General features: G+C 42.8%; 2 protein-coding genes across 5 annotated transcripts in view; one reads left to right on the forward strand and one right to left on the reverse strand.

The window, feature by feature from the left end:
- TMEM204 (transmembrane protein 204) lies at positions 1-25,361 on the forward strand. Its single transcript, XM_051781739.1, has 3 exons — positions 1-1,277; positions 11,218-11,373; positions 23,127-25,361. The coding sequence occupies exons 1-3, from the start codon at positions 998-1,000 to the stop codon at positions 23,369-23,371; spliced, it is 681 nt and encodes a 226-aa protein (XP_051637699.1). The 5' UTR covers positions 1-997; the 3' UTR covers positions 23,372-25,361.
- The window catches only part of IFT140 (intraflagellar transport 140), a 73,170-nt gene that overhangs the window by 16,365 nt on the left and 31,244 nt on the right, over positions 1-25,561 (reverse strand). The gene's annotated exons all lie outside the window — the stretch shown is intronic.

Below are 25,561 nucleotides of genomic sequence, written 5' to 3' on the forward strand. Positions count from 1 at the left end.
GCTGATGCTCCGAGGTTTGGAGCTGGGGGTTCCTTCTCTCCTTTTCCCGAGGAGCTCCGCTGTGCTCCCCGGGCTCCCCCAGCCGCTGCGGGTCCGGGCAGCTCCGCTGGGGCCGCGGGGAGGGGAGGAGGCGTGAGGGGGGGAGGGGGCTCTCCGAGGGGAGGAGGGAAAACTTTAGAAGTCTCCATAGTCTTTTCCTTTCAGGAAACACATCCTGTTAATGTTTGACTGCCGTGGTAGTGGCTCTGTTTGTTGCAGTCGACTACGCCCTGAGGCTTACCAAAAACAGCCACAAAAACAGCCATTTCCTCTTGGTGGGGAGGTGGGGGGGCCTTTTCCTCACTGCAGTGGCTGTTCTGCTCCCGGCACTCACAGCTCGGATCTTCGGAGAGGGACACGGCAGAGCAGCCCCCTCGAGATACTCCAGACTTGCAGAGCTCCTTTGGGATGACCGCATTCCTCTCTGGCTCAGCTTGGCTTTGAGAGAATGACATCTGTCACCGTTTGCAGGATTTTCTGAAGTTTGCATCCAAACCCAGGCTTTTGGAGAGGCGCTTGGTTGGCTCGGAGGGCCCTGCGCTCGGCAGGCTCCGGCAAGCATCCCGCCTCTGCTCCGCCTCAGCTCAGGCTCTCCTGCCCCGAGACTGGATTCTGCTCGGATTCACCCCGTCCAACACGGAATGGACCTCCCTGTCACCCAGTTCACCACGGGACTGGCACTACTTATCAAAGTGCAAGAAGGTGGATAAGTCAACGCTAGGAAGGACTTATTTTGTGTTCTTATTTTATGGAATTCTCCTACCTACCTCACAAAATTCTCATTTCCTTGATCATAAACCCCTCTGGAGTTGACTTCAAGAATGAACGGTGATGTCCTCTAGCCCCCCATAACCGCCCAGCGCAGCCGCCTGTTCCCAGCCCCATTTCAATGTGCTGCAGCTGACTGGGACCCTGTGTCATCTGCAATCAGAGACTGGCAGTAAGCTGACAGTCAGATATGACTGTCCAGAAACTGGTAGCCACAGCTGTGTTGGTAGCTCTGGTCTCACTGATCCTTAACAACGCAGCTGCCTTTACCCCCAACTGGGTGTACCAGACGCTGGAGGACGGGCGGAAGCGCAGCGTGGGGCTCTGGAGGATGTGCTGGCTGGCAGAGTGGAGCAGAGGGGCTGCAAGCACCAGTGCCAGGCACGGGCAAGGGGAGGAGCAGGAGTGTGAAGCCCTGGGCTGGGGTTCGGAGTCGGCTGGGTTCCAGGAGTCTCGCAGCACTGTCAAACGTAAGTGCAGTCTCTTGTCTTCTCTGCGGATGCCAGGTCGCGATCAATAGGGTGCACCTGGTCCCCAGGAGATTCATGGCCTAACCCTGAAATCATTGTTAACTGTCTTAGTCTAAACACCTTTTCACATTCACCCTCAAATAAATTCATTTGAGGAAATAAGAATCATTATGTCCACCAGTGATGAACTGAACTCCTTCTCCTCTCCCCTCAAAGCCAGTATGCTGCATGGTGCTGTCTGGTTTATACAGCCTAGGGACTGATCTGCTTTGAAAAAATCACCTGTGAAGTGTGAGCCCAAAGCTCTGAGACACCTCAGGCTCTCTTCTCTCTCTTACCACGGGCTCCTGCCATACGATATCCCTTCTTGCTCAGTACAACACCAACCACAATTGCTCTGAATACCATAAAACAAACAAAAAAAACCCAAAGAAGGTATTCCAATGACATGCTGAGTTATTTCTCCCTTCTCTTTGCTTTTGTTGGAAATGCCAGGAGCAGAAAAGACAGAAATAGTTTTGGTAAAAACATGTAAAATTGAGATAAGCCTTAACATGTGCAACTACTCTTCTTGATCCTTCTGGAGACACAACAAAGAACTATTAGAGGAATTTCTTTAAAAAGTGTTTTTAGGTGGACCCATTCCATATCATATTGCCCCAAAAAATTATGCAGGAACATTTTTTGCACATTTGCTAATACTGAACCTGCATAAACCACAAACAGAAAACTTCTCAACTGTTCTAAAGTCCTGACCCTTTCAATACCTTTTTTTAACTGAAAGATTATAAAAAGGATTGGACTGTGGAAAAAGTTCCCTGATGTGTATCTGCAGCTTCATCCCTGGAATGACTGCCCCAATTAATATTGATAAGCCATGTTCTAACTTGAACAAGTGTATCATTCATGAATTGTAAAAGTACATGTTCTGTAATCAACACTGGAATGAGCTCCTGCTCAGTGAATTTGTCTCCTGCAGCACTTTTATCACAAAAATTTGTATTTCTTGCTGTGTGTGGGTCAGGAGGTGAGCAGTGTCTAAAGATCAGAGGTATCAGTTTCATGGCAGAACTGTCTGGGCAGCAGTTTCTCATCCAAATAGAATAGTGTGATAGAAAATCTTGAAATTTCAAAGTAATAATTATAGCACGGTCAAGCGCCCAGAGGAATTCTCTGACAACCACTCTTAAAAAATTCTAATTTAAAGGAGGTCTTTCAAGCCCAGAAACTCAATTTACATAGGAATAAAGCATCCATTCCCTGTTTAATCTGGAAGCAAATAGTAAGCAAAAGGCCAGTTCTGAATTTTGATAAAGCCCTTAAAGGAAAATCTCCACTCTGCAGCTGCGTCATGACAAACTCAGTAGGAAACACACCTGTGGCATTTATTTTTAAGACAGCTATGTTTCCATGGCTGTACACATGGTCAGTATGAGCCTTGTTCTGCATCCATGGATTTGTCATTCTAAGGAATTTCTCTAATAAGAAATCACATACTATTTTAGTAATATCTATGGCAATCCTCATCTGTCAGTTGTAGATAAATCACAGACTTGCAGGTCTGTGTATGTATATACACACATTTAAAAAATAACTTTATGAAGGAAGAAATACTACGTTACCACATAGTATTTTGGATACCATTTGTAGAACAATACATAAAAAAATCTGTTCTGCCAATAGCAATGCAAAAAAGGCCATAATCTGGCTCATATAAAAAAATGTACTTATACACAGAAATACATATTCAGGGGGGCAAGTTATTTATCTTACAGTTCAACAGAAAAACTGTACACCCTTGGGAACTTTGCTTGTCCATACACTGAAGACTCCTGTATGAGCAGACTGTAAGTAACAGCCAACCACAGGCACTGCTACAGCAGGTTTGCCCCTTGGCAGAGAGAAGCACATTCTTAGAACCTGTTTTTTACCAACTTTTCACTGCCTGCTCTTTCTCCCACTGAAATCACAGAATCACAAATGGTTTGGGTGAAAGGAACCTTAAAGCTCATCTCATTCTGCCACAGGCAGGGACACCTTCCACTAGCCCAGGTTGCTCCAAGCCCCGTTCAACCTGGCCTTGAACACTTCCAGGGATGGGGCAGCCACAGCTTCTCTGGGCAGCCTGTGCCAGGGCCTCACCACCCTCAAAGGGAAGAATTTCTTCCTAGAAACAGCAAAAAAAAAAAATCCAGGGACAGGAGCAGATGATATTAAAAATATAGGGAAAGGAAGCATCACAATGTGAACTATTTCTGCAAGGCACAACACAAGAAGTGTGGGTGACTGATCCATGGGGAAAGCACTTCAACTCTGTCCCTCAAACCTCACTGCTTCTGGAAGGGAGATCCCAGGCCCTTCCAGCTGTCTTTATCCACTTCTTTGTTTCTCTCTCTCTCAGTGCAACCCTGCACCTCTGTTTCAACCATCTGTGATGTTGAAAAGCTTCTGGGACAGTTCCAATGACTAACAGCGAGAGAACACCCAGGCTGGGGTGGAAGTTTTGGACGTGGGGACAGGAGGGGGTTTTTGGTGGATATTTTCCATTGGATTAAGCAGTGGTATCAGAGTCCAACAAGTGCTGCTGCTAGCATGAGCCAAGTGATGCAGATGTATGGAGGGGTGAGATGGCTACTTTTTAGTGCTAATAAACTCTCAGATCTGAAACCTTCACTTATGCTGAGAATCAGCTATGAGGACATCAATCTAAGTTTTTCTAACAAGCCACTGGACAATACAAACTTAAAGGCTTAACTGCGAGCTCAGACTGCACAGCCCCTCTTCAGAACACTTGAAGGAAACCTGGCCAGGTAGCCCAACTCTCCTGTCACCTAAGCATGGGCAAAAACATTTGCCAAATGTTATGGAGATGTAGTTTCAGAGCTGTTCCAAAATTTTGGAAGATTATGCTTTTGTCTGCATCTCTTAATGCTTTAAAAAAAGCCCACAGGTAGTAGAAGCACAGCCCCAGTAAGGGCTTGGGTAAGACAGCATGTCATGAATAGTCAACCCCCAGCTTCGGGCCCAGATCACACCAAGCAATGCAGCTCCACGCAGGGACACAGCACGTTCCACCAGTGATGCCCTCTCAGAGCCAGCCCTGCTCAAAGCCACCTATGTCCTGGCCCAGTATCAGGCCAGGAATACTGCAGGAACACACCAGATTGCTTGGAATCGACTTGGATATTTTTAACCATCTTGCAGGGTACAAATATGCCCTTAAGTTCTGCCGTGCTCCAAGGCTATCTCTGGGTGGACAGAGGGAGCTGATTTATTCATCAGCTGAGGTCACAGTTTGTCCCTTTTTGTCTAAAGAACATTAGGAACAATGTGGAAACACAGGAATAGGGAGGGGTTTAAAAGATATAAAACCTTGCTGGGTTCTTCAGGGCTGCAGGAGACATAAGGAAAATCCCAGCAGCAGGAAGCATGTGTCAAGATCAGATGCCCAGAGCAAGATAACTCGTGGGAATTGCAGTTCGGATGGGGAGCATAACCTGTGCAAGGAGAGGCACAGCACCAGGACAGCTATGTGACTGCCACAGGGACCCACCCAAACACCTGAAGGGATGGCTGATGCACACACACAGACACAGTGGCTGAGGCAGGGTGCCGCTGGGGTGGGAGTGAGGAGCTGAGGTTTGCTACAGAGGCAGCAGTTCACCTCAGTGCCCATGTCCACTGCATTTACACAAAGCTCCAATGTCTCCAAAATTTCCAACTTCTCTGAAATTTGGCTGTCTGGAAGCCAGGCTGAGTCAAGCAGCTGAGCATGCTGTAGACATGTGTTACTTGTCTCTATCTGTTTTTCAATATATACAGACCCAGAAAGGAGGCCAAGTGCATCTGGAGCAGACAGGAACTACCATCAGATTAAAAAAAGCCCAAAACCTTATCATACACATGGTACATGATAGACTGTTCCACAGAGATGAGGCAGCACAGGGTTTGTGATTTCCCCGCCTAATATCTGAAATATAAGCAACATTTAAATAAGTGAAAATACTAATTTAATGGCAGAAACCAATGGAGGTGAATTCTGAAAGGTCTGGCTCTTCAAATTAGAATGCATGGTCATTTCAACGTGGGGTTACTATTCTGTGTACTCATTTTAGAAAACTGCAAAACTTCTTGGGTTCAGGATATGGAAAGGAACATAATATATGTTTCAATGCATTACACAGAAATATTGCCAGAGCAATCAGTGTTTGGTTACTCTCACCATCAAGACTTTGAATTCACTAAAGTGTTATGAGTGAAAATGGCTCTGGAGGTTTTGAAAATTTCAGACTAATGCATTTATCACAGCCACCAACACAGAATGCCCTGCTGAGGTTTATAAACAGGAAAATCATGATATGTAGACAAGTCACATCTCATCAGAAACTATGTGGCAGCCATGTCTGTTAAAACTGATGACTGTATAGAAGGTTCTCAATGTTGGGTTTGCAAGGGCACATCACTTAACCAGAAGCACTTGTTTATGTTGAAAATAGTTGGAGGAGCCATGTCTTCACTCCAAAAGTAACCACTGAAGCTGTTATAAAAAACACCCACCAGCCACACTCCTCCCCCCAAAAAAGATCTGTCTGCCTTTCAAACTAAATATTCACATGTGAAGTTTCACACTTAAGATGAGCTGAATGGTAAAGTTCCAAGATACGTAAAGGGATGGAAGATTCCGCCAGTTTGTCATATCAGAACATTATTTTAATTGCGCCAAAACAGATTGGTTTCTCTTCCCTCCCCTCCTTTTTTAAAATTATTATTTTTAAGTGAAAAAGCATAAATTGCATATACCAGAAAGCCTTACAGAAGGTGAAAAAAGCAAAATAATTTTTAAGACATCCATCCATCCATCCATCATTTTTGAGATATTCATCCAGCTGCAGAACATACTGAGGACTCCTTGCAGCTGAAAGCTGTATGGCTGCTTACAGAGATTTTAAAAAAAAAGAGAGGGAGAGACTTTCCTTTTCAGGACAAAATCCTGTCCTTGCAGTAAGACACGCAAAAAACATCATCATGGGGAAGGGGTACAAATCAAATAAAAGATGTTTCACTTTTAAGAAATCAGTGACTATTCAGACCATCAAAATACATCTACATCACAGAGGCTTTAAACCTTCCTGTGGTCTCAGTGACATAGCCATGCAAAGGTGCACTGAGATACTGCCAACATTTGGCTTAGTTTGTTTCACAAGTAGCTTTAACTTGTTTCAATATATTTCCTAATTCATACTCAAAGAGGTTAGCAACATAAATACCGTAAGTTTAGATCGACAGAAGAAATTAAATGTCAAAGACTTCATAAATAGAGCACAGCTTTGGGAGGCATAGCATGATGCTGACTGTCAGTAAACAGTTACAGTGGTGCTATTTATTGTCCTTATCATCTCTTAATTGCTTTAACAGTAAGTGCTGACCTCCTATGTGTCTGTTGTAAAATGAAGCACAGTTGTGCTTTGCACTTTCATAGTGCTCTTGATATCCAAGGCACAGCTCCAGCTGATTTCCATGGCAGCTGGGGAGGCTGCTCAGCACATCTGATCTTTGCTGACAATGCTGATATCCAAAACGAAAGAAACACACCATTCATTGCCAAAAGTTTGACTAAAGTGATTTTTTTTTTATTCTAAGGAAGGGTTTCTTCTAAAATTATTTATTAATACAGAATCCAGTTTTCCAAGTTGGAACTCAGCTTTATGAACAGCAAGACCATAAGTGAGAGTTGGCAAGACAGAAGCCCTGCTCTTGCTGACTCTTGCCTTTTACCCATTTAGGTTCAAGTGCACTATTCTGTCTTTTCCCAATGTTAAGTTGTTTGGCTTTGCATTTCTGAAGTCCCTATAATTTTAAAAATTATTCCAAAAGGCTGAAACATAGGATACATCCCTTATCTCAGGATAACACCTCAGCAAAATGTCAGGTTCCAGAGGAAACTGGTGGGCTCAGTTAGAATCTCTTGATTATATTAGAGAAAGCCTAATTACTTATCTAGTTAGATTAAATTTTATCAGCAGAATATGATCTCAGCCTGCAGACACCCAGACGAAGAAGATGAAGTCTAGCGCAGTTTCAAGAAACTGAAAATGGGTTCTAACAAAAATAAGTGAAGCAACTTAAGTGTAAGGAGTACACTTTCATCCATAATCAGTTAGAAATCTCTATTTCAGAAACACAACCATTTATCCTCCTTCCCAGAATAAAGTCACATATGAACATCAAGCATTTATGAAGACAATCAGGTACATCTCAGAATGTGTCCTCAATAATTCACCAAATAAGTAATCAGTAAATAAACCCAAGAACCATAAAAAGGAAACAGCAGAAGTAGAATATTCTTTTTAAGTTCTTTCATTACAAAAACAAGGAAGCAAAATCCCCTCAGGAGATTTAAAGCATGGATGAACTGATAGATGTAATCAGCTTCACAGCAGCCTGAGGTGGCACCGTCCCTCAGCTGAGTATAATTCATCCCGTGTTAGTAAGAGTTTAAGAGCTAATTAAGAGTTTGGGGACTATTTTTTTAGATGTAACACACAGTGTCCCACGATGGACAGCGATAAAAGCACACTCCCAGTCAGCTCCTACAGTTCAGATGCCAGCAGGAAATTGTGAGGGCACAGAGAGATGTTGAGAGTCAGCCCTGTCCCCTGGCACTGAGTAAATGTGCAGTCACAGATTCCTCCCAGAGCTGGAAACTTAATAACTTACAGAAGCTGGACTTAAGTTTGCACTAAAATTTTTCTTGACCAAAAGTGGTCTTTCTCAGGGGGAGTTTTAGACAACTACGAAAATATTTTGAGCCATTTTGTTTAATCACTACAAAGCTTGAATTGACCCGCTTACTGGTTTTCTTCGCCTCTCTGCAGACAGAAAGGGGGAAGAAATGCTCACATTTTAAGCAATTAACATAATGTGATTTTCCAGTGAAATCATCCTTCCTCATTATCCCAAAACACTGCAAATTACTCTCCAGTATGACTAACTTACTTCTGCAAATAGTCCTAAGGCTATCCTGGAACATAACACCAATAGTCCTGGGGCTATCATGGATCATAACAAAACAAAATTGCTGCTTGTAAGTAAGAAAATCAAATCAACACCTCTAATCCAGATGGATACAGCTGGTTTAGGAAGTGAGCAAAACAACAAGGAATTTGAATTGGTCTCATCCCTGGAGTTTGGGGGTTGACTCTTGACTGATAACTGTTTTAAACAAAGCAGAATTCATTAAGCCAGTAGCCGGAGCTGAACAAGAGTCCCAGCTGGATGCCCTGTCCATGAATTAACTGCTTCTCAGAGAAAATGGGCAGAAAACCAGGACAGGCTACCAGAAGGAAAAAGGCAGAGACCAGCAGTGGATGTTGATGAAGAGCAGACACGGCAGTTTTGGAGCACTTTCAGGCTGACTGTAACAAGTTCTATGGCAAGAAGAATGGACTTCATGCATTATTATAAGAGTTATACATTATTAACAGGCTGTCCAGGACAGAGGTGGAGTCATCATTCCAGGAGGGGTTTAACAGGCATGTGGATGTGGCACTTGGGGACATGGTCAGTGGTGGCCTGGGCAGTGCCAAGGGAATTTGATGATCTTAGGGCTCGTTTCCAAGCTAAACAATTCTATGATTCTAGGATTCTATGTTTTCTTTTTTTCCCCAAGAGGAATCATTACAATTCTAGAACAAAACCAAAAGTTCACAGATCACACATTAAACCTATTAGAATAAAACAACATCTCTCATATGAGAGATGGAAGGGTACCCAGAGGGAGATGCTTTGCCTGATGCCCCCCCGGGCATAGTTGGCCTTTTGGGCTTACCAGGGCACTGCTGACTCCTATTGAACTTGCCATTGACCAGGACCCCCAGGTCCCTTTCCAGGGGCTTCTCTCCAGCCTCTTGTCCCCAGATTTGTACATATAACCAGGATTTCCCCATCCCATGTGCAGAATCTGGTACTTGTTCTAGTTAAATTTCATACTGTTGGTGACTGTCCAGCCCTCTGGCCTGCCCAGACCTCTCTGTAAGGCCCCTCTACCCTCATGGGAGGCCACAGTTCCTCCCAGTTTAGTATCATCAGCAAACTTAACGTATCTTTGATTCCTACACCCAAATAATTTACAAAAACATTCAAGAGCACCAGTTCTCAAATGGAGATCTGGGTAACCCCATTGGTGACTGGCCACCAGCCTGATATCACCCCATTTAGTGTAACCCTTTGACTGCTCACCCAGTATATGATGGACTTGTCTGCCTGCATTGATCCATTGACAGTTTATCCAGGAGGATGATGTGAGAGATTGTATCAAAAACTTTGCTAAAACCCAAACTCACCACATCCACTGCCTTCCCTTGGTTGTAAGTGGAAAGTAAGTGGGTTAAGCAGGACTTTCCCCTCATGAAGCCGTGCTGGCTGTGACCAGTGACTGCACTCTCTCTCAAGTGTGTTTCAGTAACTCCCAGAATAACCTTCTCCATAATTTTACCAGGCATTGAAGTGAGACTGACATGCCTGTAGGTTCCAGAGTCTTCCTTCTTACCCTGCTTGAAAACTGGGACAACAATTGCCACCTTCCAGTCAATAGGAACTTCTCCACTCAAAACCACTGAAAAATAATGGAGAGAGGTCCCACAATAACATTCACCAGCTCCTTCTGTACCCTGGGATGGATTTCATCAGGCCCCATAGATTTATGCACATCCAACTGGAGGAGCCAGTCTCGAACAAGCTCAGGGTTTGCTGGGAGTTTGTCATCCTCCCAGTCACAGACTCATTTCCAGAAGAAGATCCCTGCTCAGCCAACCCCTCCTGCTTCCCTGCTTGCATGTCTCCCCATGCTTTGGAATTGCCAGCTCCTGCACTCTTAAGAGTGAGCCACTTTGTCCACAACCTTTTTACAAACTGCCCATCTCAGAGGGCACCTTTTCTAGTTGGCCCCCTCAGTCTCTGCACCAAGAAGTTATCTTCAGCATGCTTCAGAAATTTCCTGGACCTGTTTGTGTCCGCTGTAGGATATTCCCAGTTGATGTCAGGGAACTTAAAATCATCCTTAAGGCCCAGAGCACTATCTAGAGATATTCCTTAATTCCTTGTAGAATAATTCATAAGTGGCATTGTCCTGGTCAGGTGGTCAATAGTAGACTCCCAAAACATACTCCTACAACTCCTCCTATATATAAATATATATATATACACACACACACACATACATTTTAAAAAAAGGTAACTTTTTACTTGTACATGTAGATTATGCCCTAACGCCTCATTAAAAACTGCCAAGCCTTGACATCTTCATTATAACCATTTCTCTCGTTACACAGATGGAAATATAAGGGTCTTTCCAGTGCCTCCCAAAGATTAATAAATGTCAAAAGAAGAAAAAGTTAAGAATCCTCTATATCAAGCTTTCATAAACCTGTAAGACCTCAACATTAACATTCACAGGATGTTTTCTAGGACAATACAGATGGACAAGGGAAAAAAGAAATTCAGGGTGTTATTAGTTTGGAGTGATTATTATTTTAGGGTCTTGAAAAACTATTTATTTATGGTTCCATTTCCATCTGTGTCACACAAATGCAAAGCAAACATCATTCCTGCCCCAAACAATTCTGGCTATGAATTACAGATAGAATCTTCAATGGACAGAATTCCAGCACCTCTAGTGGGTCATCCTGGGAAAATTAGCTGCTTGTTTCATGCACTGAAGCAATACTTATGGGATGCTGTGCAACCAAAGGAAAGATCTGATACATATCATAAAGAAAATCCTTTCTTAATCAGATCCCAGTTAGAGCAAGGGACTGCTGGGAGAAGGAATAGTCTGAGAACTCTTTTCTGTGGACTGACAAATTTTACATTCCTGCTTATCCAGGATTTTTTTTTTCCAGGTTTTTACTGTTTTAACTTTATGCTTCCTCTGTTTCCCCAGTGCAGTTCGACATGATGAGGGCCTGTAACCTCATTGCCACGGTGGCTCTGACCGCGGGCCAGCTCATCTTTGTCCTGGGGCTCATGGAGCTCCCCATCATCTCCCAGGACACTCAGTGGTGGGAGGAGGCCATAGCTGCCGTGTTCCAACTTGCCAGTAAGTCCACTTCTTTTTACTGATGGAAAAGTACTCAGTATCTATTAAATCCAGGTGGAAAAGAGTTTCTTACTTTATAAATCTTTCAAGTGACAAAGAATAGCAAAAAGACCTAAATCTAAAAGCAAGTTCATTATCTCCGAGAAGCTCTCTCCCTATGAGATTCTGCAGGACATGAATAGAAGCTTTTATGTGGGATATATCAGAATGAGGCTTCTGCCAACCAAGAAAAACAAGCCTTTATTATTTCCTACGAAACCAGGAAGGCAAACATAAAAGAAATAAACTGGATGCACTGTAATCCCACAATTTAGCAGGATAAAATATACCAAAGGAACTGTGAGAAAGCGGAGCAGAAGGGCTAAGAAAATTTTTGAAGCCTTGTTGAAACATGATTATCTGCTTTTAGCTAACTGAATTTTACTCAATGACCACCAGCTGGATTTTGGCAGACAGATACCTCTGCAATCCAGCAAAGAAAACTGAAGTCAACTCATACCGCTGACTGCTATAAATAAAATTCCCACAGCAATTCTCACGGACTGTATACAGAAATGCATGAGGAAAGGCGGAAATGGGTTTATCACAATTCCACTTTGACAACAGTGGCAACAAAGTATAAACATTCTGCAGTAATACTTTTCTTTACTACATAAAGTAAGTCACTCAGTATTCATTACACTAAGAGTATAAAATATATCCATGCAGGAAACTGTCATTAATGGAGTAACATTCCAGCTGCTTACAAGATCAGATTAAAAATACAACATTTATATATATATATATATATATATATATACATATACATATATATATATATATATATATATAAAAACAGGTTATAATAAAGCAACACCATTTTATTTTAAATTTTAATTTTAACTTTAACAGCTCAGAATATTAAGAATGGCATAAAGCTACTGAGACCTCAGGTTTACACCACTGCAAGATCAGAATTTGGCCTAGGTCATTTACATAAGGTCTCACAGCAATAAAATGTTCAGGTTTATTTAGGTACATTAAGGACGAGGAACCTGAAATCCAAACAAGAGGAGGGTTCTGCAGAGGTTCTGTAACTCTCAAAGCACCTGATCCAGCTTCAGGTGCAGCAAGAGCCTCAAGCACCAGCCAGTGCTGCCAAAAGACAGATATACAGCCTTAGAATCACAGAATCGTAGAATCAACTGGGTTGGAAAAGACCTCTAGGATCATCAAGTCCAACCCTTGATCCAACCCTGCCGCAGTTACCAGACCATGGCACTGATGCCACATGCAGTCTCAGCTTAAACACCTCCAGGCCTTGCCATAAAAGCTCTCCCTAGAGCCCCACCATGGTCTATGTAACTGTGGATACCTTCTGGAAAGTTCTCCCTGACCCTCTGTGGTGCCTGCTGAGCTCTCCCTCCTCCTATCCTCCCCAAACTCACCCTGTGTGTTTTTCCTCAAGCGGAAAGGCATTCTGGCTCTGTTTGGATGTGTTGTTTCATTGACGAGCAGCACAGGGGACAGCCGTGGGCCTTTATTCTGCCACAGCTGCTAATTTTAGACTGGGCCTTTTTTTTTTTCCTGTGCTGGAGTCTGTTTTAAAACACAGTCAGAGAGAGACTGAAGGGCGCCAGGATATCCCGACACAGGAGAAGGAAATGCCTGCTATTACCTGTTATGCAAGCTGAACCTTGAAATCCCCAGTGCTAGGAGGGGAGAGGAGAGGAAAGCTGGAGTCCGAATGATTAACAAAATACAAATGAGAATGGCTGAAGAAGCTGTTGGATCAAGGAGTTCATCTGCCTGCTTGTGTTCAAAGGTGTAAAGGCAGCCTGTGACAGCTACAAAGACAGACATTGTGGGTCTGAATTTGCAGAAATAACACAGTGACTGTCACTGCCCCACCTCTTTGCAGTTACGCCACACTCTCCTTTACCCTCATCAGATGGTTTTCTGCCCATGATATTCATTTTACATCTCATTATCTTGATGTAAGTTTTCTGTTTAAACGAATTCCTTCCTGATATCCAGAACAACCAGCTGAAGTCTTCTGGAATGCATACTTTTGCAAAAAGTGGGAAGAAGTTGTCATATCTGCCATTATCACAATATAATGGGATGACTTCCTGGAAACCTCCCTAGTTTTTTCAGGACAGCGGTGTATCAACTGCTGACTCCCTAGGATATCAGGGGTCTGCACTCACCAAATTCCCTGGATTGGGCCCAGGTGACAGCAGTTTAGACATTATGGATGAAGTGCCTTTGATATCAGACAAAATCCACGTGCAAAGGGTGAGCAAGCCCAGCATTTCTACTGCTCCGATGAAGGACTGATGCTGCACTGGGAGACAGAGTGTTCTACATTGAAAGGGAAGACAGTGGCCACCCCATATCCCATGAGCCACAGACGACACTCAGTCTCTGAGCCTCCACTGAGACAGTGACCTCTCAGCCTTTCTCAAAGAAAAGTAGCAATATTGGGCAAAAACATCAGAATAGTGAATACGATGCTTGCACTTAAAAGCATTTGGTCCATGCAAACAGTCCAAGAGAAACCCCTGCAAGGCTCTCCCCTGCTTCCTTTGAAGGGTTAAAGTCAAGGTACTTCAGGTCAGACAGATTATTTATGTGAGAAGAGTAGGTAATATTTAAGAATGAACATTCAATCTTATTAAATATTTCTGGCTGGGTAATTTCTGTTCATTACACTTTCAAGTGAAAGAACACTAGCACCAACCCCCTATTTTTTCCTTTTCAAAATCCAAATGATCTGAGGAATTGTTCTGCAGTTCCTCATCCTGCCAGTACTTTCAGAAATTACCTTGAATCATGTTCCCTCTAATTCCAACTTCTGTTTGATCTCTACCTTTCATCCTGGAATATGCCAACAAGTGCTGAAGAGAACCGCAATGGTCAGTGGTAGAATGAGATCTCATATTATGGGGGAAGGCTCAACCTACAATTTTCTTATTTTTAGTCAACTGAAACTCTGTGCGGGTTTCATTAGAGTTTCCCATGGTCTGAACAGAAGTCCTTGTTTGCTTAGAAAACTAAGTGTGCTAAGTATTATCTCCAAAGTCTATCACAAGCTCAAATCAACCATCTCTAGTCCACTGGAGCTTACAGTGGCTCCAGGCTCCACCACTTCCTCGGTCCTGCCACCTGCACATGCATTTGACAGCCATTCAAAAAGGATGGACCTCTGACAGAAAATAAAGCCCCAGGAAGCAAAGAGGAAGGAAAAAAGAGAGGAAACAGCACTGCTCCTGGGACAGCAACGGGATTCACACAGCTCCAAAGCTCCGCAGCCTCACACCTCCCTGTTAACAGGAAAGTGAGCTGTTTGCTTTGGAAAAGCCTCCTGGTGAAAATGGAACCAGCGTCGTATGTGGAATTTTGCGTCAAAGCTCAGAAGTTCCCCTTTAGAGGATTTTGCAGTTTTTGGTTTTTATCAAGGAACTGTTAAAAACTCCATGTGCTGAATATAGGATGAATAACAGCTGACAGAAGAGCTGTTGGAAAGCGAAATCCATACTAACAGCACAGGGAAGAAAGAGCACTTCAGAAGATATTGAACTACTACAAGCACTAACTTGCCAGATGTGATCAGGCCTTGAGGGGCTCCAGCCAAGTCTTGATCTTGTATAATGATGATTATCACAGATTTAAGAGTGAAATGTTAAAAACATAATAGGGAAAAATCTGGGATAGAATACCCCTTACATTAGATCTCATCCTGGTTTCTGAACGTCCAAGACTGCAAACCTGAATCATAATGATTAATATTCTTGCCAGTCTGCTTTCAGCATTAAATTACTTTAATACGTAATATCCTGAAGATTAAAAAGTTTTGTGTTCCTACTGAGCTTGTCATTTACAGCCAAATACATTACAGTCTTACTTCTCTTGAATTTCAAGCACTGCATTCCAGCTTTGCCCACTATGTTTTTCTGCCGATGCTGTGTTTCACTCCAGACCCCTAATCCATCACAGGAAAGTTGAGCTCAAGCATACTCTAATTCCCGTGCTGTTAAAACTAAATCAAATAGTTGTTGGACCATTTACCTTCCCTCTTCTTTCTGGGTCCAACCACTTTAGATTGACTGATATCCAGAAAAGCTCAATGCAGATCAGAACAGCACAGCAGCAGCAGAGAACAAGGTCGAAGATATTCCTGACAGAATGTGATCCTGGCTTCTGTATTACTTCCTTCCACCTTTTTCCTTCACGACACTCTCAAGCCAGATCTGTTCTAAGATGAAATCTATGGAGCTGCAAACCTACTACTTCCTGGAAAGGAAGCAAATAAATGAGGTGCTGTAAATAACCTAAAAATCATAAAAAAAAGAGAGAACTTGACTGCTTGGCTAGTGCTTAATGTTTTCGTTCTTTCTCATTTTTATTTCACCTCAGTGCCAAATGTGCCTGCTCTTTATGTGGACTGCAAACATCACAATAAGTGATCTTGTTTTCACATACTTGCAAAATGAACTACATTTTCAAAGATCTTAAAATCTAGAAGCCTATCCCACTTATTTTGTCTGAAGTAGTTCCTGGGAGCAGCTGAACCAGTAAACTGGGAAGGGCAGTAGCTCCCAAGAAGTGTGGTGAACTCCTCATGTGGTATAGCTGCAGCAGGGAGAAGATCTGCCTGTATTCTTCATGGCTAAACACTGACAAGAGCAGCAGGCAGGTTGTTGTAGCATCTCAATGTCAAGGGCATATATTCTGATTAGAAATATGGTAACGAATTATTACCAGATCAATATCGTTTGGATATGCAAGGATAAGGAATGTTTTATGACAGCCACAGCATTAGAAATAATGCAGTAATAAGTGTGTGAAATGGAAAGTTCTTCAACTCATTCACTTTATTGCTTACAAACTGTATGGCCAGTCTTCGCGAGCGAAGATTTGGGAAAGGTCATTAACCCTTCGAGCCTGCGCAGTGGATTTTTTAGGTGAGACACAGTGTGCGCTGAACTGAGCCCACCCTTTAATCCTGAGGTTCATCTGCCGGGGCCGAGCGAGCTCGGACGGTGGCAGTGAGGTCCTCAGGATGTAGGTTTGTTTAGAGTGACCTTCTCTTAGATGGATGGCCTTACAGGGCTGACGAGCTCCATCTGCCCGGGGGAGTTTTACCCTGAGTGGGAATCGAACCCGGGTCACAGCGGTGAGAGTGCTGCAACCTAACCACTAGACCACACACACATCTTATATGCATGGAAGTGTCTCATGGAAACAATTCAAGTCAAGTTGACTCCCTCGATCCAGTCATGCAGCTCTAACCCTCTGAGGTATCAGGAGATGAAGAGAGCACTTGAACAATGAAAGCAGAAGATGACATTGAAATGTCCAGGAGGATCATTTGTCAATGACTGCTTCTCTCTGCACAGGGTATTTTGGCTCAGGCTGACCCCACCTGCAGTACTGCAGCCAGGTCTGGGATCCTCAGCGTAAGACAGACAGGGACCTGTTGGAGTGGGACCAGAGGAGCCCACAGAGATGCTCCGAGGGCTGGAGCCCCTCTCCTCTGGAGCCAGGCTGGGACAGCTGGGGGTGTTCACCTGGAGAAGAGAAGGCTCCCGGGAGACCTGAGAGCCCCTTCCAGGGCCTAAAGGGCCTCCAAGAGAGCTGGAGAGGGACTTGGGACAAGGACCTGGAGGGACAGGACAAGGGGGAATGGCTTCCCAGTGCCAGAGGGCAGGGTTAGATGGGATTTTGGGAAGAAATTCTTCCCTGGGAGGGTGGTGAGACCCTGGCACAGGTTGCCTAGAGAAGCTGTGGCTGCCCCATCCCTGGAATTGTCCAAGGCCAGGTTGGACAGGGCTCGGAACTTGGATTGGAAGGTGTCCCTGCCCATGGCAGGGCATTGGAATGAGATGAATTTTAAGATCCCTTCTCACCCAAACTATTCCATGATTCTGATTTTCAACAGGACCTTATAGCTGTGTCTGATATGAAGTTTATTACAATTAAAGCAGAGCTTTAATTGGCTCCAGCTGCCTCTGAATCCAAGGTGCCAAGCAATGCTTATAGTCAACTTCCAGTGTGAGAGTCTGCACATTTATCCTTATTTAAACAGCTGTCCAAGAGGAATTCTGCCTAATTCATTGGGAATGCTTTTCGACCTTCTGTTCATAGGCTGGCACAATTTCTAAGGAAACCTCCAAATCCTCCAGAAAAGCAAGTTATTGTCAATAGACCTAGACTGGTTAAACAGTGCTCTGCACCTTCCTTTGAAGATTTCTGACATAAAGTAGGATTCACTGCCTTACACTAACTAAATCTCCCATCAGGTTTAAGACCGGGACTGACAAAGAACACAAGCCCTTGTAATTCAGAAAAGTGAAGGACAAGAGGGTCTTATTGCCCCTGAGAAGCTGTGCTACTCTCTTAATTCTAAGAGATGTTACATGCTACCAAAATCCTTGGAAGGAAATTTTAAATTAAAAAAAAAAAAGTTGTTGTTCTTAACAATGTCCTACTGAAACCTCAAGGGTCACTTGAGTCCCTGGGGCATTAGAAACCAAAGCATCATCCAGCCTGGTGCTGCATGAAGAGCACACTACTGTTACAGAGGACCCACATTTGCCCTGCACAACTCCTTTAAGTGCCAAGCTGAAACAGGAAAAGGTGTTTATTAACTAATCATTTGCATAAGTCCTACAGGAATCACTTTGGGAATCCATCTCACACTGATAAATACAGTTGAGCTCCTACAAGCATCTCATTCAGGCGTGTGACTCCTCACAGCTAAACCATTCCCTGTGAAACTTGATGGGGTACATAGAAAAGGAGGGAAACATTTCCCTTCCCTGTTTGCAGTTCTGCTGCACAAGCGTGGGTGGTGAATTCTCAACAGTCTGGCTGCTCTATTTTCCTTCTTCTCCCTTTTCCTGGCAGCAAAAGTCATCCTATAGAACAAGCTGTAAAGAGGAGGATTATAAATCCCAATAAAGACTTTCTGGCAACCCAAAAAAACCCATAATGTGAATGTCTTCAATTGCACTATCCATGCATAATAAAAAGGAATAATGAGAATCAAGGGGTGCCTGAAAAAGCAACAAACTAATCACAGAAGTAAAAAAGTGACTGTTAGAGTTCTTTCAAAATGCTAAAATTCCATAGTTGGCTTGCAGCCAGCTTCAGTCAAACAGGAAATCCAGCATACAGATCTGAAATGTAAGTTCAATAAGTAACATTCTCCCAGCCCACCCCCACTGCCACAGTCAATACTGTCCCAACCAAAAGTCTTCCGAGTGACTTCGTTATCTGTTTCCTTCCCTAGTGGAAAAGCCCCCCCATTCCAGCTTGTTTTGCTTCAGATGGGAAACAACCAGAGATAAACAGCAGCTCTATGGGAAAATAAAGCACTTCAAGTAATCTCATCAGGATTTTTAGTGAAGATGTGACCTCTGTGCAGACTTGAGACAATAAAGAATAAAATGATCTGAAATTGATTGCTGTACCTAATGAAATTAATTGAGGGAAATTCAGCCACGCATCTCGAAGTCTTGTCATCTCTACAAAACAGAAAAGAAACTAAACCAGATGAAAATGTTCAATATTTTCATAAATAAATTTAAAGAAATATGTCCCTTCTGCAGCCCTCCTTAACCTGCACTGTACATTATGAGCTCAGGAAGCCTGATGGCAAAGAGAGCAATTTTCTGATTATTTTTGGTAGAGTTGCCTATGGGAAATAGTCTGGGAAGCCAACTGTCTTCCTCCAGGTATCTTACTGGAATAGTGAAACTGAATTCAGACATTGCTACAAATATCTATCTAAAAAGGGAAAAGTTACCACAGTCAGTTCTAGTCCTGGAAACTATTCCTGAACAAGGTTAATTTTTATAGGGGTACTTCTAACTATTAAACAGCACAAATAAGTGAACTACATGTGTTTGCCCAGTCATTTACATAACAGACTAAATGTTGATTAAGTTGTTACAGACAAAATCTATCCAAGCAAACTTTGGGCTTTTCACTCATCATCATCTTCACAAAAGCAGCATTCATCAAAATTTAAATCTTACCATCCTATACAAACTCAGTCATTTTGGATCATTATGATTTCTTTACCCTTTGCTCTGGAGCTCCCACATTTATAATTCCAATATCAGGCCACACTAATATAAAATAAGAATACTGGAAAATAACATTCTCAGTGACGTTTCCATTCTAGAGCTCACTGACACCTGCAGAACTCTAAAACTGATTGAACAAATTCTACAGTAACATATTTTCTCCTCTCCCACGTTTTTCTGTTCTTAAATGTCAGCTCCTGTCTAGCCTGCGGCAAAGGATTCTACACAGAGCCTCCATTTTAACTCAAGAGCTCTGGCAACTGGCTCCTGGGATCTGGCCAACTCAGGGAGCTCTCAAACCAGTTCCCCTGCCCTGCCCAGTCACTGGCACAGAACTGGGAAAGGAGAGAAATCTTGCATGATTGGTTGCTCATCTGAGCAGAGTTCAGGCAAAGGGTCTGCAAAGGGAAATAGTCCTGCTAGCATAAATAGTTTTATTTTGGGACCTGTAAGGAAGCCTTAGTGCTTTTTTCCTGGTGGATAATTGCTCCATCAGATAGAACATGGAGATGTGCAGACATTTAGGACAGTAACTGGCCATAAGTGATACATAAGGAGAAAAGGAAAAGCTAAGTAATTTCATTAAAAGCTGGGTATTTGGAAAAACATTTAAATACTGAAAATAGTCTACAGTGGAAATTAAGCTGCAAGACATGACATAGCATCAGGGTTACTCTGGTGTTTCTGAACCCATGTCCCTCTGCCACGAGAGTCTCAAACAAATATTGCAAGAGAGTGTGTGTGAAGTGGACTATTGTTAATATTTATAACTGTCCCTTAGAGGTATCTGTGGGTGGGCACTGGTCCACATGACTTCTGCTCAAACTTCTTCCTGCCTAAAGTTTTATGATTTGCGTCACATCTTTTTTTAAAATTTATTTAATGCCTTATGGATTCCCTGTGAAAGTGTGTGTGAACTGGAAACAAGTTCTAAAAGGAAAATTGAAAATCAAAACTGATCATGTTTTCTCATGTGCCAGACTCCCCAGTAAGATGGGTCTCTTGATTTGTATCAATACCCTCCTTCCTGCCAATTTTGAACCTTAAGGAGATGAAAGAGGTCAACAACTCAGCTGCAGAAGGTGCAAACATCTCCCTTTCTCTCAATTTCCTACCTTCATAAGAAAATTCCTATTTATCATTCTTTGAACAGTGGACTGCAACCTCTTGCACAGCAGAGCACTATCAGTGTGTGTCATCATTATAAGACCTAAATGAAGATGTAAATTCCAAATTCTTTATAAGCACCTCACAACTAGCATCCTCTGCTCCCAGTGCTCTGAAATACAAAATAAAGACAGGGGAAGCTTCATCATCCAGGTTCCACAGGGGGCAAACTGAGCCATCTCAGAGGAAAGATTAAAAAAACTGATTTATCTCACAATACGGGATCTGATCTCCCCCTCTCTTCTCTACCATGTGCCTCAGGACAAACTGAACTCAGAGAATGACACTGGAAATGAGGGAAACCTATTGTTTCCCAGCTCTGCTAAAATCTTCTTGGGTGTTATTGCTAACAATCAATACACTAAATCAATAGATTAAACTCATACAAGACCCAGATAACACTATACAGCAAAGTCATGGGAACTCAAAAGCAGTTCAAGGAAACCTCACAGAAAAGAAAGAGCACAGTTAACTGTGGTTTTGAGGACAAAAGTAGTGTTCTGTGAATGCTGAAAAAACATGGGCAAACTTCAGTGACAATTTGGAATGCACCAGGAGAGAACATTCCCCCTCCCACGTGGTGATGAGCTGAGCATGTGAATATATAGAAAAATTAGCTCCCTCATTTGCCTTCAAGAGTCCATCCAAGGATATAAATGACATCTGCCTGGCTTCAAAGGACCAGGATTTTACAAAGCATAAAGCATGTGATATCAGTGTGTCATCCAACAGTGATTACTGGGGGGGGAAAAAAAAAAAATCAAGACTCAAGTTTAATTTGTCAAAAGCACAACTTCACCACTTTTCTACCTCTGCTCTAACTCAGTGTTTTTGAACAGGAGTCAAGAAGCAACTTTCAAACCTGTATACTTGGAAATAACGCTGGATGACCACCTATGCGCTGGGAATCCACCTCCGACTTGCTAACATGGAAACGTTACCCTGAGCAAGTCTGAAGGCTCCGTTTGGGAGCACCAGCAAACCACAATTGTGTGGATCGGCAAGTTCTGCCACTCAGTGTGCTCCATGTGGCCACATTTTTCCCAGATGAAACTTGTTCACTTATAACTAAGCTGAACCATTAAATAACTAAGAGACTTACTGACAAAATCAAGGAGTTATTGTGTCCTTACAACTGAGTCAACAGCCTAAAATCCCTCCAGGGAACATCAAGCCTTTTTCACAGCAGAGAAGCGAAAGAGCAGGAAAGAACCTGTAAGAACCTATTTCCTCCTCACCTATCCTCAGGCAGAGATGCCTCACTCCAAAGCCTCCCTGGTCGTGCCAGCTGTGGTACAGCTCTCCTCTCAGGAGGAGAAAGTGCAGCAAGCAACTGAGTTACAAACCACCCTCTAGATAGACACGGGAGAGCCAAAGATGCCAGACATCTCCCGAAGGAATATTCCTTCAGTGTTTGTATTATGAGGAGGGGAATTCAGCCTTCACGTTATTGACTCTCAGAACAGTACAAGTGTCATGCCTTTAAGTAATGATTGATTTTTTCCTCCTATTTGTACTTAATTTCCCTCCTCTGTTTTTTTATCTGTATATAACTCGAGTCTTTTCCATCTTCACTGCATTACTAGTACTCTTTTTAGAAACTTGATACAGTGCATACTCAGGATGGGATCTTTCATGGAAAATAAAGGACCAGAGCCAGGGATCACATCATTGTCATGTATCCATGGGGACAGTGTTTGCAGGCACAAGCAGTGTGGCTAACTGAGAAGACACTATACAGCCACTGGACTTACTTGCTCTTGACTTCTCTTTGCCCATGACCTCAGGAAGATGGTGTCCAGAAATGTTCTGGCAGTTTATGGGTCTTTGTTTATTCCATCTCCCTTCATGAAGGGGTCCTTTTGGCAATGACATTCTTGTGTTATGGTGGTGGTTAAGGAAGTGTGTAGGAGAAGAAAGAGGAAACCTTTCCTTGGTTAGTGCAAATAGTTAGAGGCATACTTGCCTCTTTGTATGTTTGTTTCAATCTAATCATAAATTACTTCTTTTAAAAAAGTGAAAAATAATTGTTTGACAATAGGGACAGGAAGGAAGACTAGGCTGGAGCCCCTCTGCTCTGGAGCCAGGCTGCGACAGCTGGGGGTGTTCACCTGGAGAAGAGAAGGTTCCTGGGAGACCTGAGAGCCCCTTCCAGGGCCTAAAGGGTCTCCAAGAGAGCTGGAGAGGGACTTGGGACAAGGACCTGGAGGGACAGGACAAGGGGGAATGGCTTCCCACTGCCAGAGGGCAGGGTTAGATGGGATTTTGGGAAGAAATTCTTCCCTGGGAGGGTGGTGAGGCCCTGGCACAGGGCTAACATTGAGCCTCTGTTTAAGGCAGTACCATCGTGCCCAAATATGAATTCAAGAACACATCCAGCACATCATAATAGGGATGGAAAGGCTTTATAGACATTGAGTCTGTAAATGTTGAGAAGCCTATGGCATCTCACCACTACAGAAATTCAAGAGAAGAATTCATTAAAAAGTAAGTCTGCCATTCTGCTTGCAGGTTTTGTTCTGGTTATTGGACTGGTGACATTCTACCGCATCGGGCCATACACCAACCTCTCCTGGTCCTGCTACCTGAACATTGGAGCCTGCCTTTTGGCCACGCTGGCAGCTGCCATCCTGATCTGGAACATCCTCCACAGGCGTGAGGACTGCATGGCCCCTCGGGTCATCGTCATCAGCCGCACCCTGAGCGCTCGCTTTCGCCGGGGCTTGGAAAACGACTACGTGGAGTCACCATGCTGAAGGAGAGCACTTGAAAGGGGAAGGATCTCCAAGGAGATCTGCATTGGAATTGTTTTTCTATAAATATATGCTATAATTTAAAACTAAGGGTTGAAAGACATCACAACGCTCACTCTTGTGGGCAAAGGCCCTCAATTATTATTTGGATGGGCTCCATCTCTCTCTATATATATATATGTATAAAACACATAATATTATATATATTATATTATATTGCCCTCTCCCTCTGCTGTACAGCACAGAATGTTGGATTGTCAGAATCCTGACAGAGAATCACAGCTGCATGGCAGCAGGGTCAGCTGGAGAAGACACCAAGTGTGTGCAATGAGAACACAGGAAAGAGGGAACCAAACACACGTTTTCTCTGTCTGCATCAAGTTCTCCTGCTCCCTAATAATAAAGTAAAAAGCTATAGGCTTTGGAGTTAACAGGCAATCTGAGAAAGCAGAAAACTCACTATAGAATAAGTGATGGGTTTAACAGCTGTTCAAATTTCATGACTCTCTAGTCCTTCCATCCACCTCTCTACAAGGAATGGATTCCCATTAGCTGTAACACGTGCTCCCAGCCCCAGCACAGCCCAGAGAGTAAACAGCAAAAGCAACTCCAACTATTTCAACGTAAAGAAAGGGAATGCAGAAAAATTAAGTTGCATTTTTTCAGACACTTCTTTTGTATCCTGAGACAAAGGTTTGGGTTTGTCCCATGTGTAAACAGACAATAAAAATGAGAAGGGTACGCAGCTAGAACAGGCCACACATGCTGCTGAAAAAACTACTTCAGTGTTACATTGAGGGCAAATATCTTCAGGAGGTTACCTGGACTCCCTAATAATCACAGATATGATTAACTTACATTGTTGGGAACTATTATCAAAAACAGATATTTCAGCCCAAATTGGTTTCTTTTCTTCCCAGCCAGCTTTAACATTTGCTGTGACATTAGAGTGCTATGGCAGGACACCAGCTCTGCCCAGCAATGCTCAGAGGCACATAACACAGGGAACACTGGAGAACAGAGCTGCCACTCAAGCACCCAAACTGGAAAGTAAGACACATATACAAGACTTCAGCATGAGATTTAAAAACAACCTGCCTAGTAATTTAATTTGGCCATGGCTAGGCTTAGCGAACAAAGATTTAGGAAGGCTCTATCCACGTTTGTTACAAGCACGCTGGTGGCTAATGATGTGGTAACAAAGTGAAAAATGAATACCTTTGAAATGAGGCCTATTATAAGTCTCACCCTGAGAAGCACACAGGCTCACAAAAGTCCTGTGCATGTAATTTTCAGGAAGAAAAACAACACACCAAAAACTATTATGCAGGAACACTTGGGATACAGGAACCTGAAGCAATGTCAGGTGTTTAAAAGCTCTCAGGATGCTGCTCTGAGCACAGTTAGTGATAGGTTTGACAGACCATGAGCTGTGAATGTTACAAATCCCTTAGGACTGTTGCGTTGCTCCCAGCTGAGTACACTGCTTTGCTTGTCTATTTCCACACTTTGTTAAAATGTGATCATCAAGCTGGCTCTTGAGTTCTGTTCTGCACTCAGTTTGGATGTGATAAGAAACTCAACCCCAACTGCTGCTCTGCACCACGTTTCAAGTGAGCAACACTCTGCAGAGACTGATGCTCTAGAACAACTGCACTGCTCTAGACTATCAGAGTAAACACCATAAAGCTGACAAAGAGTTTCTTCTAGCAGTAGGTTTGTAAAAACCAACTAAGATTAGTATTCATTTTCCTGCATTACTTTCTGGGAAAAAAATAATTCCAAAAATAATATGCTATGATTAAATGCAGGGGTTTTTAAAATAAAATATTGTGGAGTATTTAAGAGACATTATATTATTTCTCCTAATATTGCAATATCCATATTATAATAATGTACATTTAAATTTAAAAATCAGCTATGTGGTTGGTAAATCTGTAATACGCAGTATTACTGTGATTATTTTAGATGTATAAATAAAGTTGTGAATGTTCATTTTCTTCTAGTGATGACGTGAGATTTTTGCCATTCGTACATAGGATAAGGTTGCTGGTTATCAGTTACTCTTTCCTGTTTAGTAAAAAAGACTCACAGAGCTTGCAATGTCTTGTAGACAAAGAATAAGCAGAGAATGCATGAAGATGTCTTTAAAATAAATGTTTCATGTTGTTAAAATGAAAGGGAGAATGAAAT

Source organism: Manacus candei, unplaced genomic scaffold, assembly GCF_025592945.1.
Source record: "Manacus candei isolate 608988 ecotype Guabito, Panama unplaced genomic scaffold, ASM2559294v1 h1tg000002l, whole genome shotgun sequence".
In the NCBI taxonomy this organism is placed as follows: domain Eukaryota; kingdom Metazoa; phylum Chordata; class Aves; order Passeriformes; family Pipridae; genus Manacus; species Manacus candei.